The sequence below is a fragment of the Topomyia yanbarensis genome, chromosome 3 (genome assembly GCF_030247195.1).
Source record: "Topomyia yanbarensis strain Yona2022 chromosome 3, ASM3024719v1, whole genome shotgun sequence".
NCBI lineage: Eukaryota > Metazoa > Arthropoda > Insecta > Diptera > Culicidae > Topomyia > Topomyia yanbarensis.
Genome location: NC_080672.1, coordinates 237,669,495 through 237,693,963, shown reverse-complemented (window position 1 = coordinate 237,693,963; position 24,469 = coordinate 237,669,495). Strand labels below are relative to the sequence as shown.

Below are 24,469 nucleotides of genomic sequence, written 5' to 3'. Positions count from 1 at the left end.
TTCAACTGACCTCATTTTGGTTTTACCTAGTTTTTCTTTAAAAACATTTCAATAAAGGGATGATTTTTATTGACATTTTTTTCAATACATGTGCACTGAAAATTGAAAGTATTGTCGAAAATTGTCAAAATCATTCTATTTCGGATTTAGTCGATTATATAGTAACATTTCAATTATTAACCAATGTAATATGTAATATGATAATTATTTTTCATCGTTTGAGATTCCAAACTAGATGTGGAATAAGTATGAAGTTTTTTTTGTAGTGCTGGATAGTGTTTGTGACTAAATAGAAAAAAAATATACCTTTATTCTAAAATTCAAATCAATCAATTTCCAACAATCCTTAAATACCTTTGGCTATTTCGTCTCATTTAAGATTGCAGTTTATAAAAAGATAACATTATGAGAAACATAACTCTGTATTATATTTACGTGTGAATTACTGACATACGGAATTTTTCAACAATTTAATTCCATACCTTTCATCCGTCGGTCGGTGAAACAAAACGTTTGAAATATCCTATGTTGTATTTTACGATGAAGCAGTTTAATTCAACAATGAGATTAGTTGAATTCTAGTCGTTTGTGTCTTGGCTGAAAAGGTAGTGTAACGGCATATGCAATTGTGTCTGGACTAAAACAAGCGTTAGAATCTGAGACAAGCGTTTCAAGCTTTAGCTCATGTAGCTTTTCAAGTTTTGTGCTTTAGCTTTTTAAGTTTTGTGCTAGGATGAAACGTTCGTGTCCAGACTGAAACTGACAGCATCAAACCAACAACGTTGGATTATTGTTTTCAACAAAAATTTAGTTCGCCCAAATATTAACTAGACGAAACCAAAAACTCAACTAATTTTTTAGTTGAAATTGTGATGAATCGGTTTTCCGTGTATATATAGATTTTGTTACAGATCGACTTCGACGAATCAAGTTTTTGCGAGAAACAAAATTCAGATTACCCAATTGTTGTCACTTTGGCTACTTTATGCTCCATACGAGACGCTTTTATTAGATAGACATTGTTGATGGAAAGTATATATACTTTGTATACTTTGAGAAAATTCAATATGGAATCTTTTTTTGTTATTTATTACACCAATGTAGATTAAAAAAACGATTGCCTTAAATGTGTTTTTGTATGTTTTGTATCTAATGATATCTCAATAAATAGAAGACGAAAGCAATATATAAATGTTGAAATATTCAATTCCGCCGTAACGTCACTTATGTACACTTCGAGTGTACTGAAAACTTAAACCGTGTTTTTCTCGGAACCATTTTTTTTGAGCTGATCGAAATGTAACTGGAGCAAATGATTTTTTATCGTTTTGAAATCTTCACAGTGCAGCAGGATTTTATTTTTGGCAACAATTTTATTTTTTCAGTTACCAAAACCGGAACCGTGCCAAAAACAGAACCTTATTTTCAAAAGTTCGGATTTTCAATTTACGACTTCTAAAATTTTTCAAGGATGTTTAATATTATGTGAAATGGAATGAGATGAAAGAAAAAATAAGCAAATTCAATTTTATTCATGTTTTTATCAATATCAGTCGTCACCCAGTAGAATTCTCGAGATAACGGGCATAGCTCAATCAGTAAATTGATTGCCTTGTGCGCAGCTCACCAGAGTTCGATTCCCAACCCCGCACAGAGGTTTAGAGATTTTTCCATAAAACATTTCTCTAATCCGAAAAGAGGCGAATGGCCCTAAGGTTAAAATATCTACACGGAAAACCGATTCATCACAATTTCAACTAAAAAATTAGTTGAGTTTTTGGTTTCGTCTAGTTAATATTTGGGCGAACTAAATTTTTGTTGCAAACAATAATCCAACGTTGTTGGTTTGAAGCTGTCAGTTTCAGTCTGGACACGAACGTTTCATCCTAGCACAAAACTTAAAAAGCTAAAGCACAAAACTTGAAAAGCTACATGAGCTAAAGCTTGAAACGCTTGTCTCAGCTTCTAACGCTTGTTTTAGTCCAGACACAATTGCATATGCCGTTACACTACCTTTTCAGCCAAGACACAAACGACTAGAATTCAACTAATCTCATTGTTGAATTAAACTGCTTCATCGTAAAATACAACATAGGATATTTCAAACGTTTTGTTTCACCGACCGACGGATGAAAGGTATGGAATTAAATTGTTGAAAAATTCCGTATGTCAGTAATTCACACGTAAATATAATACAGAGTTTTGTTTCTCATAATGTTATCTTTTTATAAACTGCAATCTTAAATGAGACGAAATAGCCAAAGGTATTTAAGGATTGTTGGAAATTGATTGATTTGAATTTTAGAATAAAGGCATATTTTTTTTCTATTTAGTCACAAACACTATCCAGCACTACAAAAAAAACTTCATACTTATTTCACATCTAGTTTGGAATCTCAAACGATGAAAAATAATTATCATATTACATATTACATTGGTTAATAATTGAAATGTTACTATATAATCGACTAAATCCGAAATAGAATGATTTTGACAATTTTCGACAATACTTTCAATTTTCAGTGCACATGTATTGAAAAAAATGTCAATAAAAATCATCCCTTTATTGAAATGTTTTTAAAGAAAAACTAGGTAAAACCAAAATGAGGTCAGTTGAATTTCTGTTTTTTTTTTGTGTACTGGTTCAGGTAGTTGCGTCCAGGATAAAACAAGCTTTCCAAGCTGAGACAACTACCTACGTGCTTAACCGTTATGCCCAGCGTGTATGAACATAGTTGCTGTCGCTACCTTGATGTATTTCAGTAAGGTGTGCATCTTAGCTACTTGCTGTCATTTCGTATGATGTGCGTCTTGAATCAAAATCAATAATATTTTCAATAACTATTATTTGAGAATCTCTCAAAATTAAGAGAAAATTTAGTTACGTTATTCATTTTTCTGTTGAAATCAACTAATTAGGAAAACAAAAATTTGTTTTGTTATTTTCTTCATCGAATGGCTTTCAGTAATCAAAATAAAAAGTAGAATTCTCACAATCGTTGTGCACTTCTCGGACGCAATGTCCCTTGTTACGGAGGTGTAACATATCATTTAATCCGAATCGCTTTTATTCGATCCACTGGACGTCAAAACTCAAACGATTCACTGCATGGTAGTGTTAATTTCGCTCCTAGGGCTGTTATCTCTTCCTTCTGAAAATTAATGAACAATTTTGTTGATGATGATAATGGTCCCACCTCATACCCTCACAAAGGTGTGAGCTGAACGATTTATCTAAAAGATAATTAATATTTTGATCCATAACAAAACCAGTTAACAAAAAGAAAAGGACTGGTTCAATTTGCAGACATAGCCTTTCCTTCAAAAGAATGTAACCAGATACATTTCGAATATTCCGCCAACAACCAGGGTCCATCAAGAAAATTTCCATTCCGGGAAGATACTTGATAGAATCGGGAATTGAACCCAATAGCTTCCATTTCCGATAATTCTCTGTAAGACTCCTCCCGCCTGACCAAGACATCGGTACTACCACCTGCTAAGGTGAGAAGTGACGAGCCTAGTGGCAGTGCAGAGTCCGGCCGAGTTATATCGTCCACATCAGACCCCTTTATTGAAAGTTTCCTACCATTAACCCAAGGCAATCAAGGGATATTCCTATACGAGAACATCCTTGATTGATCAGGAATTGAACCCGATATCTAGTTAGTTATCAAGGAGTTATCAAGCCCCATACTCAACGAGTTAACTCCGTTATTACCACTATCGCAGCAATAACCGAGATTAACTCTATTGTCGAGCAAAGTCAACATAACTCCATCATCAAATCAGACCCTGATCACAACAAAAGTCTGAAAGCTTCGATTCAACCCGATAAGCTTTTAGTGCTGGTCATCATGTTCGATTACAAGTTAATCTCTATCTGCTTAGCGCGCGTGGCTCAGACTTTTGTAGACATCTCATTATTTTTTAATAACTTTAATAAACAAGTAACAAAAATCCATCATCATCATAGCGAATATAATAACTTAGGGTGACTAAATGTATATATTAGAAGTGAAAAAAAAATACAATCTTCGTGGTATTACATAGTTATTCAAATAACTTTAAAATATAAAAATTCAAAAAATCTGTTTACAAAGCAGATTTTACGTGTGAAATACATAGTGTTTTAAACTCCGCCAATGTTGCTGCACGTTTAATATGTCTAGGCATCGAATTGAAAAAACTTATTCCTTTGTACAACAAGGAGTTCTGTGACCTACTAAATAAAAAGTTTGGTGTTCTTGCATCCGACGCGTTTCTAGTGTTGTACCTATGCACATCACTTCCTCTTTCAATTCGATCACACAAGTATCGAGGCAGCATTCCATTAATAATTTTAAAAATGAACACCATTGTTAAGTAATAAATTCTTTGCTTCACAGAGAGCCATTGTAATGCGCTTAGCATGAAACTAGAGGAAGTGTATCTGTTACATTTTAAAATTAATCGCATGATTCTATTTTGCAATCGCTGCACGGAAAACCGATTCATCACAATTTCAACTAAAACATTAGTTGAGTTTTTGGTTTCGTCTAGTTAATATTTGGGCGAACTAAATTTTTGTTGAAAACAATGATCCAACGTTGTTGGTTTGAAGCTGTCAGTTTCAGTCTGGACATGAACGTTTCAGCCTAGCACAAAACTTAAAAAGCCTACCTGAGCTAAAGCTTGAAAAGCTTGTCTCAGCTTGTAACGCTTGTTTTAGTTCAAATACAATTGCATATGCCGTTACACTATCTTTTCAGCCAAGACACAAACGATTGGAATTCAACTAATCTCATTGTTGAATTAAACTGCTTCGTCGTAAAATACAACATACGATATTTCAAACATTTTGTTTCACCGACCGACGGATGAAGGTATGGAATTAAATTGTTGAAATACTCCGTATGTCAGTAATCCACACGTAAATATAATATAGAGTTATGTTTCTCATAATGTTATCTTTTTATAAACTGCACTCTTAAATGCGACGAAATAACCAAAGCTATTTAAGGATTGTTGGTAATTGATTGATGATTTCAATTTTAGATGAAAGGAATAATTTTTATTTCTTTTCTATTTAGTCAGCCAGCACTACAAAAAAACTTCATACTTATTCCAGATCTAGTTTGGAATCTCAAAAGATGAAAAATAATTATTATATTACATATTACATTTGTTAATAATTGGAATTTTACTATATAATCGACTAAATCCGAAATAGAATGATTTTGACAATCTTCGACAATACTTTCAACTTTCAGTATACATGTATTGAAAAAAATGTCAATCAAAATCATTCCTGTATTGAAATATTTTTAAAGAAAAACTAGGCAAAACCAAAATGAGGTCAGTTGAATTTCTGATTTTTGTGTACTGGTTCAGGTAGTTGCGTCCGGGCTAAAACAAGCTTTCCAAGCTGAGACAAGTACCTACCTGCATAACCGTTATGCCCAGCGTGTATGAATATACTGTCGCTACCTTGATGTATTCCAGTAAGGTGTGCATCTTGGCTACTTTGCTGTCATTTCGTATGATGTGCGTCTTGAATCAAAATCAATAATAATTTTCAATAACTATTATTTGAGAATCTCGCAAAATTAAGAGAAAATTTAGTTACGTTTTTCATTTTTCTGTTAAAATCAACTAATTAGGAAAACAAGAATTTGTTTTGTTATTTTCTTCATCGAATGGTTTTCAGTGTACTGTTATGGAGAATAAACTTATCAAGGGGAGATTATTTTTTCTTTTGGACGTAAATTAGGTAAAGTTTGAAATTGTTTGTGGAATAATTAAAAGGCGTAAGAACTTTCGGCGATTTCCGTCTGCTAATCCGCGCAAAGCATGGTCCGAAAACTACGAGCCTGAAGTAAACTGAAAACAAAGATCATTACATTTCATTAAAGGTCCATAATTTCTTCAGGTTCAGGTTCAGAAAGTGGCTCAAAAGCCATGGCTCAGGCGGCACGTTCTCAACCTGTATTGGGAGATTTGTGCCTCGCCATCCTCGCCTTTTCATCATTACCAGATAAAAGGAAGGAAAGGAAAGGAGATTAAAGGGAAAGGGAAGGGAGGAGAAAAAGCCGACATTACACCCGGTAAAAGATATCATGAACGTACTTTTCTGAAGGTGCATTTCTTCATCCCCGCGTATCCTTTAAAACAGGTTTAACGAACCGCTAAACCTGGTTGAAAAGTCAAGCAAGGAGGAAGAATCGCCCCTTAGTATTTAATAATAATATATTACAGACATTTGAACACCCCCGAGGAGATATTCAAAGTGCTGTTGAAAAGGTAACAAATCTAATTTGTAGAAATCAGACATCCCCTAGAGGATATGAGAGGCATGTGAATACCCCCGAAGAGGTATTCAATATGTTGTTTAAGTTGTCTGTAAATCAGACACCCCCGAAAGGGTATCAAGATTCATAAAGGATAGCCTCACTAGTTGGTAGCTTTGGCGAAATTAGAAGAATACCGTTGTATTAATCGCACATATAGCTTCCGGAAACCGTAGTTTAAACGAAACTTAACCTGTTCAAGGAGTTTTAAACAGTCGCAGTCCACGCTGCAAAACAGCAAGTAGCTCTCTGTAGAAATAGGCTTTGTTTTAAGATGCCGCCAGCGATGTACAGAAAGCTGAGGGTTCTGAAACTGTAAGCGCATCAAAATGTCACTGTTCGATAGTCGCTCGTTTGCATCCCACGGTATGATGATGCTTATTTTGTTTTGTTGTAAGCCGAATGGTTCCAAGATGAACTTGCAATCACCAGCCTTTTCATTTATTGTCTCTAAAGCACGCTTAAGCCAGGCACAGCTTTCCTGATTCTCTGGAGAGAACCAGATTAAGCCGTACCTGAGCCCATACCCCCGAAAACTAGGTATAAAGGAGCATCTGTCAGGTTTTTTGTGAAATACCCGTTCAACATACGAACTTGAAATCTTAAGTCTTGTTGAACATCGACACTTTTTTGTGCTGTTTCTGTAGTAGAAGTTAAAGAAACTTTCTTGCGGTTTAGTTTCTTACGTTGATTTTTATCGAATTTTTTTTGCTTTCTCGGGAACAACTTTCGGTTGACCGGATGCTGCTGCATCTGTTAAATCAGATGCATCCACATCCACGTTAACCTCATCTTGTCCGTTAATGGCCCCTACCACAACATTTTCCGAAATTGACACTCCGTTTTTATCTGAAACCGAGTTCACTTTAGGCAACAATTGATCACCCTCAGAGAGATCGGTTCTAGTGTCCGGATTGTTATCAGAACAATGGTGTTGATTGGTAGCCATTGTTAACCAGAAATTTTCCAGAATAGGATACTCGATCTGCTTACAACCGCGTCTAGATGGAAAAGAACGAAATGGTGTTGTACCATTTGGCTGGCGCCCTAAGAGAGTGATATCACAGAAACGCCATGAAAGATCGATATTAGCTCTCTGTGCTCAATTCTCATTTCAGTGAGATTGATCTGATGCGAAGAGTATTTGTCTACATTTGTGATAATCAACAGACACTATCAACCAATTCCAGAAGAAAATGATCAAAGTAGTGTTATAGCTAATGCCTGGAACTCTGAGAGAGTTAAAATACGGATGAGTCGAGAATACATATAATCATATGACTCAGTCTCCAATTCTCAATTGAGCGAAATTGAGATAGTATACTGATACACAAAACGATTTTCTCTATTTAAATTTGGAGAATGAGTGTCGATATCAATTATTAACGAGCTTAAAAGCTTTGCAAATTTACTTACGATCCGATACCTACCTTGTGGGCGCCCAAGGGAAATAGCAAAACACGATAAGAAATATTTATCTACCTACTTTGGCTGGAACTTAAGTGTTAGAACTCACAGGAATGGGAATTGCCTCCAGTGAGTTGAACAACTAAGTATTGGTGTGGTTAATATTTTTACCAATGGCGGTAGAAAAGACTTCTTCCGCACGATAACACTTGATCATGAAACATAAAATAATGTGTTATCAGACAAAAATAAACAAGTAACTCCATTAAATTTTTGATCACTAGCACATATTTGTTTCCGATTTTGCTAAATTAAATAGCCACTCGCGATAAGTCTTCGCTTTTCCGATAATTATCGGACGAGCTGTTGATGTGACTGTCCACTACCCTGAACACTTCAACTACTTCAAATTAGGTAAAGTTTGAAATTGTTTGTGGAATAATTAAAAGACGTAAGAACTTTCGGCGATTTCCGTCTGCTAATCCGCGCAAAGCATGGTCCGAAAACTACGAGCCTGAAGTAAACTGAAAACAAAGATCATTACATTTCATTAAAGGTCCATAATTTATTAATTTAATTTTCGTTCTCTAAGATTAGAAAAATATACTCAAGTAAGGATTTACTCGAAATCAGCTTGGTTCGTCTGCTAAACCCATCAAACTACCAACTATCAATCGGGTCTTCACTGTATTCCACAAAAAAAACAATTTTGTTTTAAAATTTTTGAGTATAGAGGTTTTAACCTTAGAGTCATTCACCTCTTTTCGAGTTAGAGAAATCTCTTTTGGAAAAATCTCAAACCCTATGTGCGGGGTTGGGAATCGAACCCAGGTGAGCTGCGTACAAGGATTAACCAACTACGCTATGCCCGTCCTCACAAAAAAAAACAAACTTTTTTATTTTCTCCCAAAAGATAAAGAACATCCAATTCAGTCAGAAATGATCACAGACAAAAAAATTTAAACGTGAAGCCATAAAATAAAGATTATAAAATTAATACCTCATTAATGATCAGAAAATGTCTGTGGTTACTCGTATATGTATATTACTTAACATACATCGTTATCGCAGACAGCTGAATCGATTACTACAATCTTCCTCTTGTTTAAAGGCTAATCAGTTATAATGCATGTTTAACATATAGATAAGAAAGAAAAGTACTCGTGGTCAGAAACAATCTGATAAAAAGTTTGATGATCTGATACATTTTGTATAAGCGGTCCAGGGTTGGGGTAATTCAAACTTCTGATGTACTTTTGCGGTGAAGTGTTTATACACAATAAAAGAGATCGAACCGTATCAGCTAAAATATGCGGAATTAATCAGGCTTTCCAGCAAAAAATAAGTCCAGCAAGTCGGTGAACACATTTCAGATCAATAGCTCATAAACCCTTACAGGGTCGGATAAAAAAAATCGGATGGGGTCCGAAAATTCGATTTTGAAATGTTCTTTGCACAATACGTAACATATAATAGCCTCATTTAATTAAAATCATTATTGGTGGCCTAATTTGATTTGGAACGAATTTGAGTTTAAAATGAATTAAAATAGAAATTATTTTAAAATTTCTCAAAAAGTTGAAAAATTTCGGGAGGGGTCCGGACCCCCAGGATCCTTCCCCTGGATCCGCCACTGAACCCTTACTAGGTCCGAATTAACCCAGTTCCCCTAGGCCTTTCTTAAGGACCGACTGGATGCTATATTGCTCTAATATGCAAATCTTTCTTTTCGATAAGTTTGCTACATTTATAACTCAACTTGTTACGAAAACAGCATTGCAATAAAATTCTGTTATTTCATTTTGATCGGATATGTGTAGGAAAACTTGTAAATGTTAAACTTAATGTAAAACACAGAACAATGATTATCTATTTGATGGAAGCACTAACAATATTCGTTAGTTAATTCAACAATAGCTTGCGATGATAGAATCCATACTAAAATACATTAAGTGAAAATCAGTTAAAATGCCAGCTTAAATACAATTTATAATATTTCAAATTATACGGTTCATCGAAGTCAACACATTCTAAAATATGGTTCTACTACCTTGTAGAACACGTATTGCAACGTAGAATTTATATGTAAGTGTTGAAAAGAGTTGCATACGCATTTTGCTTGCGAAAATTGAAAATAACACCATCGTTATTTTGTTCTACAAAAATTCTAACTGACGATGGCGTTAATGTATATATTTTCACATTCAATTTCTGTTTCCGACTCTGCACTTGCTAGGATAGTTTGCATTGGACCTGTAGACTCAATTTCCGAAAAACCCTGTCTTAAGCAATAAGGGAACATGGGGAGACTTGACCAGGTTTTCAGCTAAAACTGCATAAATCTCTAAAAAAGCCTTCAACCCCCCAAAAATCATTCAGATATAATGCGTAAAGTTATTGCGCGTCTTCATGATTTTTTGCAGAATTTTTAATTTAATTTTTGAAAAGTTACAAAAAATTTTCTGTGATCGTTTTTTCTGGTCAAGTCTCTCCATTGTGGGGAGACTTGACCAAGGCGTGGGGAGACTTGACCAAGAGAATTTTGAAAAATCATAACAAAAAATAATGGCATAAAACATAATGTAATTATTTTTTCCCTGTTGTCGAGATCCTTAGGTAGAAGTGAAAAATATAAATATTTAAAATATAAAGACTTATGTTTGGGGTGGGATTTTTTTATGGCGTGATTAACATTAACAGTAGATACCAAAGCATAATAAATATTATGAGTTTGGTATTTTTCTTCAGCTGATCGCCACTTGTCTCCCCATAAAATCTCTCTCCAACATAAGTCTCTTCATCATAAGTTATTGCGTTCAATTTCATGCGAATTCCAGTAATAACTATTCCAATGTTCCAGTTTATGTAAAATCATTTCACTGCTTCACAAGGATTAAGGTGGTATATTAGTCCTTTAATAGTAATTAGTAGTCGAGTAGATATGTCCATACAAAGTTTGATAAAAAAAATTACATCATTTAATGCAAATTTATTAATCACGTAATATTTTCTGCAAGGAAAGGATTTGTTACTCCAAACTTTCAAAATTACCTTAAGGGATCGAAACAAGTATAAAAATATTTTTGAAAAAAAATTAAGAATTGAATAGAAGACGCCATAGCCGAAAATAGAATTTTGCGCTTGGTCAAGTCTCCCCATGTTCCCCTACCCTGTGCCAAATATTTGAAACAGAAAAAAGTTTTGATTATCATTATCAGTTTAAAAACACTGTAGTACAGTGACTATAGCATCGTGTAGTCATAAGTTTGCAGAGAATACAAAATATTTCCTTATATGTATTGTTATCGACCGAAAAATGGCGACAATTGCATTCCTATCACCCATATCCTTTTTGACTCTTCATGCAATGGCTCGTGATTATGGTTAGAGGGTAATGCTTGATCAACTTATAATGAGAGGACTGCCCAGTGTTATGGGCGGTGGACCTGCTGCAATGGTTGGTAATACACACACATCATTGGATGCGCGATAATTTCTTTCCAAATCCCTGTGCATCTGCACACGTTCGAACGCTATGCATCTGGTAGCCTTTTTATCTACTGACTCTTTATCCGGCAGCCAAACACAACACACATTCTTACAAAAAAAATTCTCACGAGTGGCGAAAATCGCATTCGCATGAAAATGCTGCCTCCAGATTCAGTGAGCGTGGCATTCGGAAGAATTTGCTTCATCTATCGAACGAAATGCTGTGTGAACAATTCTAAGCTTGATTGTGCCAGCCTTTACGGAACGCCACTCATCAGGCATTGTATTCATCGCATGAACAGATAGCTGGGGATGAACAAACTATTATGAGATTCGACGTGTGCATCATCACAGCACATAGCGAAACGGGAAAAAATCGACGTTCACTCAGCAATTAACAAGCTTGGATAGATTTCACGTTGGAACAAATTTGGTCATGGCTGAGTTCCGGCAAAAATTTTGGATGAGGGATCATCTCCGAAGGAGTTATCTAACACTGCATACTATGCGCTCAAAGGTGTCCTAAGCGACTTCGGCAACAGATGGGACACTCACCAACACCGAGAGTGAACGTATCACTGGCTTTCATATATACAGGAGTGGACTTCTGCGGTATTTTCGAAGTATTACTCAATCAAAGGTCGAAATACAAGCCGACTTGAATTTTTGTTTGCTCTACAAACGTGTCGCCAAACAAAGGCGTTTCTAGAACAACCGTGCCCAGTGATTTCGAAAAATTTCCTACATTTTTCGAAGCTCCACTGCCACATGTCTTATCCAATGTGGCAAAGAGCTTTAGGCTTACTCGCAGTCGAGTTGAACTACTTGTGAGATTAACTTACCCGCGGTTTGTTTTTGTCTTTGTGCTGTTTTTTTTCCCACCCTTCCAATTCTACTTCCTCACACCTCCTTCTCTTTTTCTTCCGCTCAGGAAGTGATGAAAACACATGGCAGGGCACAAATCACCGACAACATACGGAGAACGTGCCATTTAGGCCAATATATTCTGATTCTTGTAACTAAGGCTTGTATTTGCTTTGCCACTAAGGCAACACACTTGGAAGTCGTCGAAAATCAATTGGCAGCAACATTCATATCCGCTTTACTGCGCTTCACCTCAGTTAGAGGGATACCTGAAATTATCTCCTCCGGAAATGGGCGCAAATTTGTCGGAGCCAGCAGAGAATTGAATCAACTACGAAAGATGTACAATAACTAAATTTTTCAAAACAAAATCGCCGACAGCGCAGCAGCCCACGGGATTTAATTTTCATTCATACTACCCCGAAGTCCGAACTTTGGAGGACTTTGGGAATCAAACATCAAAGTAGCTAAGCGACTATTCAGCGCACTGGCCAGGAGAGCCCAATTGAACATTTTGGAACTACAAACACTGTTTTATCAAGTGGCAGCAGTTATTTTTTTTATTAACGTGACCTTAATTTTTTTTCATTCGTCACGCTGGCAGCGGTTATGAATTCGCGGCTATTGACGGCTATCTACACAACACCCGAAGCACCAACTTCACTCACACCCGGGTAATAATTGGTAGGCCCATGCTCCTTTTGGCGGAGGTGGCGCGAAGAATATCTCCACCAACTTAGAAACTATGTAAAATTGACAAAGCAACACATCAGTGTCAAGGTTAGTCAAATCGTACTAATCGGCGACAATCATATACCCATGGCGCAATGGCCGCACCCTGGTAACGACGGAATAGTCCGAGTGGCAGTTATACAGTTATACCGGTACATACAAACGAAATGTTCGCACGCTAGCTCCTCTGCCCGTGGAGGAATAATCAAGCACAATTGCACAAGATGAATACAACGATCTGGCTTCCGCAGAGCTATCACCACCTCCAGAAGTTAACGAGCTTGAAGACGACCTCCAACCGCAAATAATTTGGGACTGAAAAGAACGCCTTCGTCCCAAAATGGAAGTACTCAAATTAAGAATGGGTAAACACCCTGTGCATTTGACCATCATGAAAAGTAGAGCGCTAGCTCAACAACAACTTAGTAAATTGTTATATTTCACGAAATGCATGACACAGCAAACATACTGTATAAACATCCGCTGAACGACCGCACCACGCCGTGCCTAGCGATAAAACGTTAATCAGTCTTTAGCAAGCAGTCCGACCGAAGTATCAAATTACAGCATCATGTGGCCATTCGGAAATGACGAATCCGTTACCTTCAACGTCAGCGCGCACGACGTGGTATCCTACTCTGTAGATGGCGTATTCATCGTCATCATCATCATCATCGTAATCATTATATGGAGATGGCGGCGTAATACGAAGCGCCTAAAACTACAGGAGCCAGCGGTTCGCCAAGCAAAAAATGAAACTTTGTAATAAAAAGAAAATAAACGGTTTTTCAGTCTACACTTAACCGCGAAGGATTTAAGTTCTCTTTATTATCACGTTCCCGGGTTCATGATAGCCATCGGGCTATCAATCCGGTCTTTTTCATTTTGATATGTGGTAATTAAACTTTCCAGGAGCCATGTATAAATGACGTAGTATTTTGGGGAGGGAAAGTAGAGTGGTATATCAAATTTGTGACGTAAGTGTGACGAGGAGGAGGGTAGGGTCAGAAGTTGTGCGACGTAGCAGAAGTTTAAATTTTTCGACTTCAAATCCATTGATTAAAGAAAAAAGAAAACAGTTTAATATTCCTCCATTTCCCAAGAGAAATAATTTTAAATTAACGCAAGTTACTTTTTACGCGGTTGTAATTGTAAGCTCGCAAAAACAACGACTTTGAATGCGCATATTACTTGCTACATTAGTTAGCTAATCATGCTAACTAGTAGACCTAGTTTGGCAACTGAATTAAATTTGCTCTTTTGATTCAACTGAACAAAATTTAGTAATTTAGTTGAACGTATGCTTATTAGAACCATTGGCAACTTCAAAATTTTGAACTGAAAGAACTTCTCTACGTGCTACGTGACATATAAAATTCAAAACAAAAGTATCAACACTATATTTGTCATGAAATGGGCTTATTTTGTACGCAATTTGCTATTAGTATCCAAATTTTAATAAAAGCCGTCAAACATGTATTTAAAGGAATTGTAAAATATTAATTTTTTTCATCCCCATCTGCGTTGTGTTGGGGGGTTGGTGCTGAATGCTACGTCATTTACAAGAGGTAGGTTAGAATTTTGTGACTAAATGCTACGAAGGGGGAGTAGAATAGCGTCGACTTATGCATAACACATTAAAATCTAACAACACGCACCCGAATAATTAGGCAAAGTTGCACAATTCGGTAAATTATAACTACTATAAACCAAGGGGGAATTTAATCTATTTAATTACCAAGGTTTTGCACTTGGTTGGAGCCGTTTCAAATTTTCTGAGAAAATCGCCGAAATTTTTGATATTACATTTATACATTCACATACCGGGCGTTGGGGCGTAGCCAGAATAACCTTGCTGCTGTGGTGTATAAGGTTGCGAAGGGTAGCCTCCATGATTATATGCTGGTTGTTGTGGAAATCCACCATAATATTGGTTGTTGGAATCTGTGAAAAGAGTTCAAATCAGTATTATAATTTGTATTTACAAATGAAACATCGAATGATTTTACTAAAAAAACACTACAATCACGACACGACACGGCTTAGCGTATAAGACGCATTGGGAAATAAATAAGTACGGCCAAGATTAATTAATATAAAAGTATTAATGTGTATGCAGTTGCCAAAATGGCAACTAATTTTGTTTTTGTCGGTAATATTCAAACGTTAAAATATTAGTTAGGTTTACAAATAAATGCAAAGAAGATAATAATCTTCAAACCGCTTTTGTGCTAATTTATCTCTCCAGAATTCAGATTTTTTTCTTCTGAGTAATGTACCGTCAAGGCACTTAATTCCGCGCAGTTTAGAATTCCGTGCACTCTGAACTATTTGCCAAATTACCGAAGCAGGCTTGTTAAAATAATTGAACATGTATACACATATGCACCCAAAAGGAATCTTTGAGAGCGGAATTGATTCTGTTTTTTTCGCTCTCGAACTGTGAGCGAAAAGCTCCCAAGCGATGCGAAGGGGTTCAACCAACCTCATACCTGTGCTATACAATATCGTACCCGATAGCTACACGCTGTTGGCTCATGCAGTCCAGGGATAACTTGAATAACACATACCATCGTCTCCATGCTGTCCCATTTGTGATCGCTGCTGCAATGATGCGAAGTTTATATAGCTCATTCGAACGCCTGCTCATGTGTCGTTATGGCCTAAGGTGTAAAGTAGGCGTTTTAGCGAGTAGATGTTTGTCGGCTCCAGTCCTGATGTTTTACCCGTCAATCTTTTTTTCTAGTAAGGCTTAGTTCCCAATACATACATACAAACGAAATATTAATAACAGCGGGGAAATGGTACAAAGCAAAATGCTCAATGACGATGCTGAAATACCGAACCGGCGGCGGGGAGGCAAACGATATTATCTCACTCATCATTAGTGTGAAGCTTATATATGACATTTTACTACTCCACGAGTGTGTCGTCATGGTACGGGTAGTAAAGAGGTGTTTTACCGAATAGAAGTTCTTTATTCTTTATTCTTTATTGAGAGGGAAAAGCCCGCGGGAGTGGATTCTCAACACTCCCTCTCCCGTAGGCACAAAACCTCCATCTTTTCAAAGTACCAACAGTTAACAAAACCAAATGATACAAAAATTAACATTTAAATTTAACACTTCTTAAACACTAGTTTACTAATACAGTACATTCATAACATTTATAAAGAGCTTAGGCTAACTCTATTAAGAACGAGAAAGGACGCGCGAAAACAATTTCTTAAGAGCAGAGCGAGACAAATTGAAATCAAACACGTTATAACATTGATTAAAGACTCTACACATACTATTGACGGGTTCGTTCTTACCATAATTAGTACGAGACACGGGAAGTCGAACAAAAGAGTAGGAACGAAGACTACGTCGACGAATGTCGATGTTGAGAAGACGGAGCAAAAACAGAACAGTCAATGCGAGACAGTAACAAGTCGGAAACAAAAGACGCTTTGGCTACATCGCGACGCAAAGACAGCGTTTCGAGGCCAATGAGGTTACAACGATCTTCGTATCTAGGAAGGTTGTGAGGGTCGCTCCAAGGTAGGTGACGCAGTGCAAAGCGCACAAATTTACGCTGAATGGATTCGATGCGTTGAATACTGTTCTGGTAAAAAGGAGCCCAAACGACTGCACCATACTCAAGTGTAGAACGAACCAGCGAGCAGTACAACGATTTTAAACACTGCACGTTAGTGAAATGCTTAGTAACTCTGAAAATAAACCCTAAACTTCGTGACGCCTTTGATGAAATATAAGCAATGTGGTCCTTAAAAGTAAGCTTGGAATCGAGAAGAACCCCTAAATCTTTAACTGTTGTTTCCCTTCTCAACGAGGTTTCATGTATCTTATAATCAAAATTTATGACGGCATGTTTTCGAGCAAACGTTATTACTGAGCACTTCGAAGCATTTAAATCCATCCTGTTAGTTGTGCACCAATTAGTGAACGTGTCTAACTGAGATTGCAGAAACAAAGCATCGGAGTGTTTTTGAACTACGTAGAATAATTTGTAATCGTCTGCATAAGACACCTTGAAGCACTCAATCAATAAATCCAAATCGTTTAGGTACAAAAGGAAAATATAAGGCCCCAAGTGACTCCCTTGAGGTACGCCGGACGTAACGTTAAAGAATGGAGATATATGATTCCCAATTTCAACAGACATTTGACGGCCGATCAAATAAGATTTGAACCACTCTGAAATGTTGCCGCTGAATCCAAGTCGTTTTAATTTAGCAATTGCAATTTGATGGTTGATTTTATCGAAGGCGGCCGAAAAGTCGGTGTAAATTGCGTCTACTTGGAATCGATCCTGTAGTGACCGAGCAATGAAGTTTGTCGGTTCTAATCCAGAATCTGATATCAGAATTTTTTTACTAGAAGTTTCAGGTCACGAGCTATTTATAGCAGCGGAGAAAATAATGAAACAAAACATAATGCAAAGCAGCAGCAATGGTGATGAGATTGCTTGTGGTTGGGTAGGGTGGGGGTGGTGTAAGGTGTAGAAGAAAGATGCGAAACCAAATTCTAACAAAGTTTCCTTGTGTGTTAGTGTGTGTCATCGTTTTTTTTCGTGAGCGTTGCGCTCATCTCGAATTGTGCGCGAACAGCTCAATGTTCAAAAAGGATTGCTTTTGGGAATGAGATTGTGAGCCCAAAAACAGAAAATCTGAGCGCGCCGTTTTGGGTGTGTTTCTTATGTTTATCCATAACGACTGATGAAAAAATATTTTTATCTGGTGGCTCATATACCTGGAAAATAATAAAAGAAAACGCTCGTCCTTGGGGCCTCCATGTCTAAAAATTTCCTATGTGAAATAATGGTTAGATTTAGCTCAACAGCATGTTCGGAAGACTTGTAGTACATAATAGGGGAATGTGTTCGGTTGTCGGCGCACTTTTGTGTTTGGCTCACAATATTACTCCAATTGAACCATATTGGGGATAAGCATACCAATCGAAAGCTAGAAGCCTTAGCTAATAACATATTAAAGAATTTAATTTATTCTGTCAACATGAAAAAATTTATTAACAATTCAGTAAAATGATATTTTTTACCATTTTGAAAAATGTGGTCGGTTGTCGGCACCCTAAGAAAATTTACTAAAAATGGAAATATATGAATGAAAATCATCAAGATTCAAAGGGAAAAGAAAATGTATTCATTTCAACTACCATCAAAGCCACTATGAACATCATTCTTCATCAGAACCATAATATGTGTACCGTCGTGCGGGGCTAATTTGGATATGTGGGGCTACTTTTCTCACTTTAGTTTTTCAATATTTACTAACAGACGCGCGTTTATTAGTTTCATTATACTTTGGACATTTGTAGAGCCATGTATTTTAACCATGTTGCATATGACTTTTGTCATTTTTCTTAACACTATTTACCACAACAAACAAAAATAATAAATTCGATAAAAGTGATTGGAGGATCGTAAATAAAACTGCACGACAAAACAAAAAGTTTTAAGTGTACTGAGACCATATACTGATTATCGGAAAGAAGAAAAAAATTATGAAAATGGCGTTTTACGTTTATTTCTTTAACGATACTAATGTCATTGAAAAATACCGGGGCAGTATATTGCACTGGTTTTGCACTTTTTAGCAGAAGTGCGAATGAAACACGTCTAGTTGCCTGCTCTTCTGCTAGAAAATGCAACACCAGTGCAATCCACCGCCCCAGGGTTTTTCAATGAAAAACCCCATCAGTGTGCTCCTGCTTCTGTCCGAGCCAGTGCAAAGCGAACGAAAAAACAGTTACTTGTGTGCATTGTCTGAAGAACAAAGGATACCGTTATTTTTATTCTTGCGTGATCTATCAAGATGACTGAGTCTCATCAACAAAACGTGATTATTCGGCCTAACACAGTGGCCATTGACTTCAGGTCTTTTCGCATAAGACCAAATATTCGTGATGTGGAACATCTGCTGAAGGTGAAAATGCAGCTTCGGTTTTCGGAAGTCACCTGCATACAGCTTGAGCACGCCAGGCATGCGGTGCTGATAACCTTCAACGAATTCGCCCAGACGAAAATATTCATTTCGCAGAACAACTTAAAAGACGTGCTCGTTTGTAACAACGCTGAAATCAAGATCCCTATATACATGGATAATGGGAATATTGAAGTTAAATTACATGATTATCTCCACTTACATGCAAAGTGGCAATTAAAAGATTCATGTCGCATTTCGGAGCAGTGGAATCTATTACGGAGGACACATGGAGAAACTACTTCCCAGGTATTTCAAATGGTGTCTTTGTGGTGAGAATGCGGGTAGACCAACCCATTCCCTCCTACCTTACCCTGCAGTACAACACAGAAGGGGGTGATACCATTACACAGCGAACTTGTACATATCAAGGACAAACTAATACGTGCCAGTTTTGTGAACAAACGGCACATTTCGGACAACCCTGCCCAGAAACAGCTGAGGAAAGCTCATCTCCAGAAAGATATGCCAACACACAGGCTGCAATATCTTTACCTGAACCACAAACGGTTGCCAAATTTGTGGCTGCAGTTAAGGAAATAATAACAACTGCAAAAGCTTCTAACTTAACAACTAACAGTGAAGAAGCTACTACCAAGGATAGAATGTTCACATTCGTGACCCGCAAGGGCAAGAAGTCAGGAAGAACATCTGATCGCGAGTGTCATGGCAGTAATATAGATGATGATTTTATTTATTTATTTATTCTTATTTTTCATCTGACCTGTGTTGGTCTACATGAAATGTTTCTAGAATGGGAAAAGCCCATTTCAGCATATGCTTCAGAAGCAATCCTCAAATGGGCGTAAAAACCCATCATCTTTTCAAATTTTTCACAGTTGATTACAATGATTTTACACTACAATTAAACTTAATCACATAGTACACAGTATTGCAAGAACAAAAATTACAAATATTACAAAAATGGAATCTTAAAATCTAAGTCAACCTTCTTAGTCTATTTTTGAAAACATCACAAGATACAGAAAAGTTAATGGGTTCGTTCTGACCATACTCTGTGCGCTGAAATTCCAGTCTTAAGAAGTTATGTGATCTGAGATTTCTAGGGGCACATAGATATTTATTTGTGAGAGAATATCTGGAGCATCTATTTGACCAGTTAATATCTTCCCAATAAATACTGCTCTAAATGTGTTCCGCCTTTTCGCTAGGGTTTCCATATCGAGCAGACGACAGCGATCGATGTACGGTGGTAGCTCTGCTGGGTTACGCCATGGGAGAGTTTTAAGAGCAAAACGGAGGAATCTTGCCTGCACTGCTTCTATTTGGTTGATCCAAATGTTCGTATAAGGACACCAAATGGGTGCTGAAGCTTCCAGGACAGATCGAACTAGTGAAAAATAGAGTGTCCGTAAACAATATGAATCAGTGAATTCTTTGGCGATTCTTATAATGAAGCCGAGGTTTCTATTTGCCTGTGCTATAACATGAGAGTAATAATTTCTGAATGTCAGTTGTGAGTCCAGGAGTACTCCGAGGTCTCTGATAACTGTCATTCTCTCTAGCGATTCCCCTGAGATGGTGTAGCTCCAGAGTATTGGATTTTTTCTGCGAGTAAAAGATATTATGGAACATTTGGCCACGCTGAGAGCCAGCAAGTTGCGACTACACCAATTACAAAAAGCATCTAAGTGTCGCTGCAGTGCCACGCAATCTTCTATTGACCGCACAATGAGAAATAGTTTGAGATCATCAGCGTATATAAGTTTACACCCTGGAGGTATAACATAGCAAACGTCATTGAAGAACAACGAAAAAAGCAACGGTCCTAGATTGCTCCCTTGAGGCACTCCCGACAAGTTAATGAAGCTGTATGACTCGCTATTTCCTAATTTTACAGATAGAAAACGATTTACGAGATATGAAATTTGACGAAGCGCCCAGCCGCTTTATCTTTGCCAGTAGAAGAGAGTGATCTACACGATCGAATGCAGCCTTGAGATCCGTGTATACAGTATCGACATGAGATCCAACTTCAATATTTTTAATACAGAGCGAAGTGAATTGGGCTAGATTAGTAGTTGTCGATCTGCCTGAAAAAAGCCATGTTGATCCTTCGATATGTATGCTTTGGTCTCACGAAACAGCACGTTTCCTACTAAAATCTCAAATAACGTTGATCCAGCGCAGAGTGCCAGGTTATGCCACGATAGTTCGCAATATTTTGCTTATCACCTTTTTTAAAAACGGGAAACAACTGATTTTTTCCAACACACGGGAAACGCCGATTGCAATAGTGATTGATTGAAAATTAGCCTTAAAGGCGTACACAATGCGCTTGCGCATCTTTTCAGTATAATGGAAGGAATACCATCTGGTCCTGCTGATGTTGAAGACTTTAGCTTTCTCATGGCAGTTAAAATGTCTTCGTCAGTAAATTGGATATTACCTACATTAATTACATCATGAGGGACATTCTGAAGGCCATATTCCACCTGAGTGGAGTTAGCCGAGTCCTTTTTAAACACACTCGAGAAATGTTGAGCGAATAGGTCACAGATGCCGCTTGGAGTGCTTGATGTTTCACTTGCAAGGAACATACTGGAAGGAAGCCCATTTTCTTTGCGTTTTCCGTTAACGAAAGACCAAAACTGCTTTGGATTTTGTTTCAGGTTTGATTGGGTTTGTGCTACGTGTCTTGAATAGAGGAACCGATTATATGTCTTGTTGCTAGTTTGCTAGCTTGAATAAACTCTCGTTTTGTAATGGGGTTTCGTCGGCTGGTGTAATGCCGAAGCGCAGCTGCTCGCAATCTTTTCAGCTTACGTAGCTGACGATTGGACCATGCCGGTTTTGGTCGGGGACGTGGTGCGGGAACTGTTATTCTGAATAGCTGTTTCAGGACCAGTGAAAGTTTTTCTACGGCAACATCTACATCGATCGCGGAATTTAACAAAGTCTCCCAATCAATTGCCTGTAGTGAATTTTGAAGCCTAGAGAAATCATTCTTCGAAAAGTTGAACTCCCTGACATCCAGAATTTCGTCAAAAATAACCAACTGGGGACAAATCTGCGTTACTAGAAGAGGAGGATGATATGCGTCACAGGCAACTAATGGCTCAAGGGCTTCTGAAACGGCGCAGTTTTTTTCCATTTGACACGGCATTTGCAAAAGCTTTTTACGCCAGTTTCTTTTTTTACATAGCACGTTACAAAAATCCTTGTCTAATTTTAACTATACTAGTAATTTGTCTAAAACTAACACTGAAATCACTTTATTGTTTGCTTTTTGCCTTACATTGTTGTATTTCATAATGATCTAGTATTTTCGGGTGTATTTATTTACTTTTTTTCTGTTATTGTCTAAATTTAAAAACCCTATATTCTAGGACACTTTAATTGATGAATGATTAGCCTTGGATGAGAGTATGAGGAGATGAATTTAATTAAATTTTGACAGACGCTGTTTTTAGAAAATGATAGATAAGTTCCATGTATAGAGGATCGCGATACGCCAGGATGTCTCTAACAGGAACATGGGTTGGTCTTCATCGGACTTGTAAAGAATCTACTAATTGTGATCTGGCTTCACGATATTCAGTGCAGGACCAAACAACATGCTCAATGTCATGGTAACCCTCTCCACAAGCACAATGATTACCCTCAGCGAGCCCAATACGACGGAGATGCGCCTCTAAAGTATAATGATTGGACATGAGCCTAGACATCACACGGATGAAGTCCCGACTTACATCCAATCCTTTGAACCATGCCTTACTTTAGGGATAATTGAGTGTAGCCATCGTCCCATATCTCAATTGTCCCAAGATGTTTGCCAACTAGCAAGTGTCCTCTGTCGAGAAGCGCTATAAAATTCATTGTAAGCGATGGGTCTTTTATATATTTCACCATCTAGTGCACCAACCTTGGCTAAATTATCAGCTTTCTCATTGCCCGCAATAGAGCAATGGGCGGGGAGCCACACTAGGGTAAATTTATAATATTTTCTTGTTAGGTTACTCAGAGATTCTCGTATCTTCCCCAAAAAGAATGGATCGTGATTATCAATCCTCTTTGAGGGTAGAGCTGCAATTGTGCTGAGACTATCAGTGAGGATAAAGTAATGGTTCGGGGGTAAAGTATTAATTATTTGCAAACTATAGTGAACTGCTGCTAGTTCCGCTATATAAAAAGAGGCGGGTTCTGCAAGTTTGAGAGAAATTGAAAAATTATTGTTGAAAATACCGAAACCAGTGGCCTCACTGATTCGTGACCCATCAGTGTAAAACATTTTAACGCAGTCTATGTGTTGATATTTACTTTTGAATATTTTAGGGATCTCCCGCGAGCGTAGATGATCCGGAATTCCACGAATCTCTGCTTGCATGGACGTGTCGAAGAATAAAGTGGATTCAGGAGTATCTAATATATTGACGTATGTGGGAACATACCTAGCAGGCGTTATTTCTTGTGACATGTGATTGAAATACACTGTCATGAATCTCGTTTGGAGTTGAAGCTCGACAAGTCTTTCAAAATTTTCAATTACCAGTGGGTTCATAACCTCACATCGTATAAGTAAACGAGAGGAGAGATCCCAGAATCGGTCCCCGCTAGTACTTCAAGACTCATCGTATGGGTCGACTGCATGCAACCTAAGGCAATTCGTAAACAACGATACTGTATCCGTTCCAGTTTAATAATGTGAGTGTTCGCAGCTGAACGGAAACAGAAGCACCCATATTCCATTACTGAAAGTATTGTTGTTTGATACAATCTTATCATGTCACTCGGATGAGAACCCCACCATGATCCAGTTATTGTTCGCAGAAAATTTATCCTTTGTTGGCATTTCGTTATTAGATACCTAATGTGGCCTCCCCATGTGCCTTTAGAATCGAACCAAATTCCAAGGTATTTAAAAGTCAGGACTTGGGCTATCGTTCTACCAACCAACTGAAGCTGAGCTGGATCACGCTTCCTTGAGAAAACGACCAACTCTATTTTCTCCGTAGAGAAATCGATGCCCAGCTTTAACGTGAAAGTCAGGTAAAATGATTTTTTCGTTCTCGGAGATTAACTCAAAAATAAAAGCGTTTTTCGAAAATCCAAGAATACTTATCTCTTCGTAATTAAATTTTCTACAACTAAGTATGCTTGTAATTTTGAAATTTTCCTTTCTGAAGCCGGGAATGTCTTTTGAAGCAAGAAAATGGCTATTACTCCGCTCTGACAGCATGAATCGAAAATTGAAAAACACTGTTCGATGCGGAATTTCATTATTGTTTAAGAGTAGGTAAATGAAATATGATTAAATTATACTCTTCTGAAAAGTTCTATTAGTTATAATAAATTGGAGCGGCGGTTCCAGTAGCCGTAAACAATTCGTTCAAATCAATGTCACTTTCGACAAACTTCGCAGCTCACAGAAAAACATATTTTGTAATGTTACATTGATTACCATGCACATATTAGAAGCATGAAAATAGATGTAAAAACAAATCTTTCCACAAATACACGTGTTTTATTTAACTGTTTTTCTAAGATTTTTCACGTCAATTGAAAATTACTCTTTCATTATTTGAAAAACTAACGCAATTCTGCTTTTATATTCGGATGTGGTTGAAAAATACATGACGTGTAACATCATATGAATAAAGAGGTAAAGTTATACGCCTTTTGA

The 24,469-nt window shown here is 37.3% G+C and overlaps 1 protein-coding gene across 8 annotated transcripts in view; it reads right to left on the bottom strand.

Annotated features, from left to right (window-relative positions):
- LOC131689708 (protein lifeguard 1-like) overlaps positions 1 to 24,469 on the bottom strand; it is a 389,259-nt gene that overhangs the window by 24,002 nt on the left and 340,788 nt on the right. For 5 of the 8 annotated variants that reach the window (XM_058974981.1, XM_058974982.1, XM_058974983.1 and 2 more), the window contains one exon: positions 14,646 to 14,765. The exons of 2 other annotated variants lie outside the window; for them this stretch is intronic. In XM_058974981.1, the coding sequence (XP_058830964.1) occupies positions 14,646 to 14,765 (120 nt within the window). Of the gene's footprint in view, positions 1 to 5,424; positions 5,526 to 14,645; positions 14,766 to 24,469 lie in introns of those variants that run through there. One more of the 8 variants, XM_058974986.1, reaches the window with a different exon arrangement.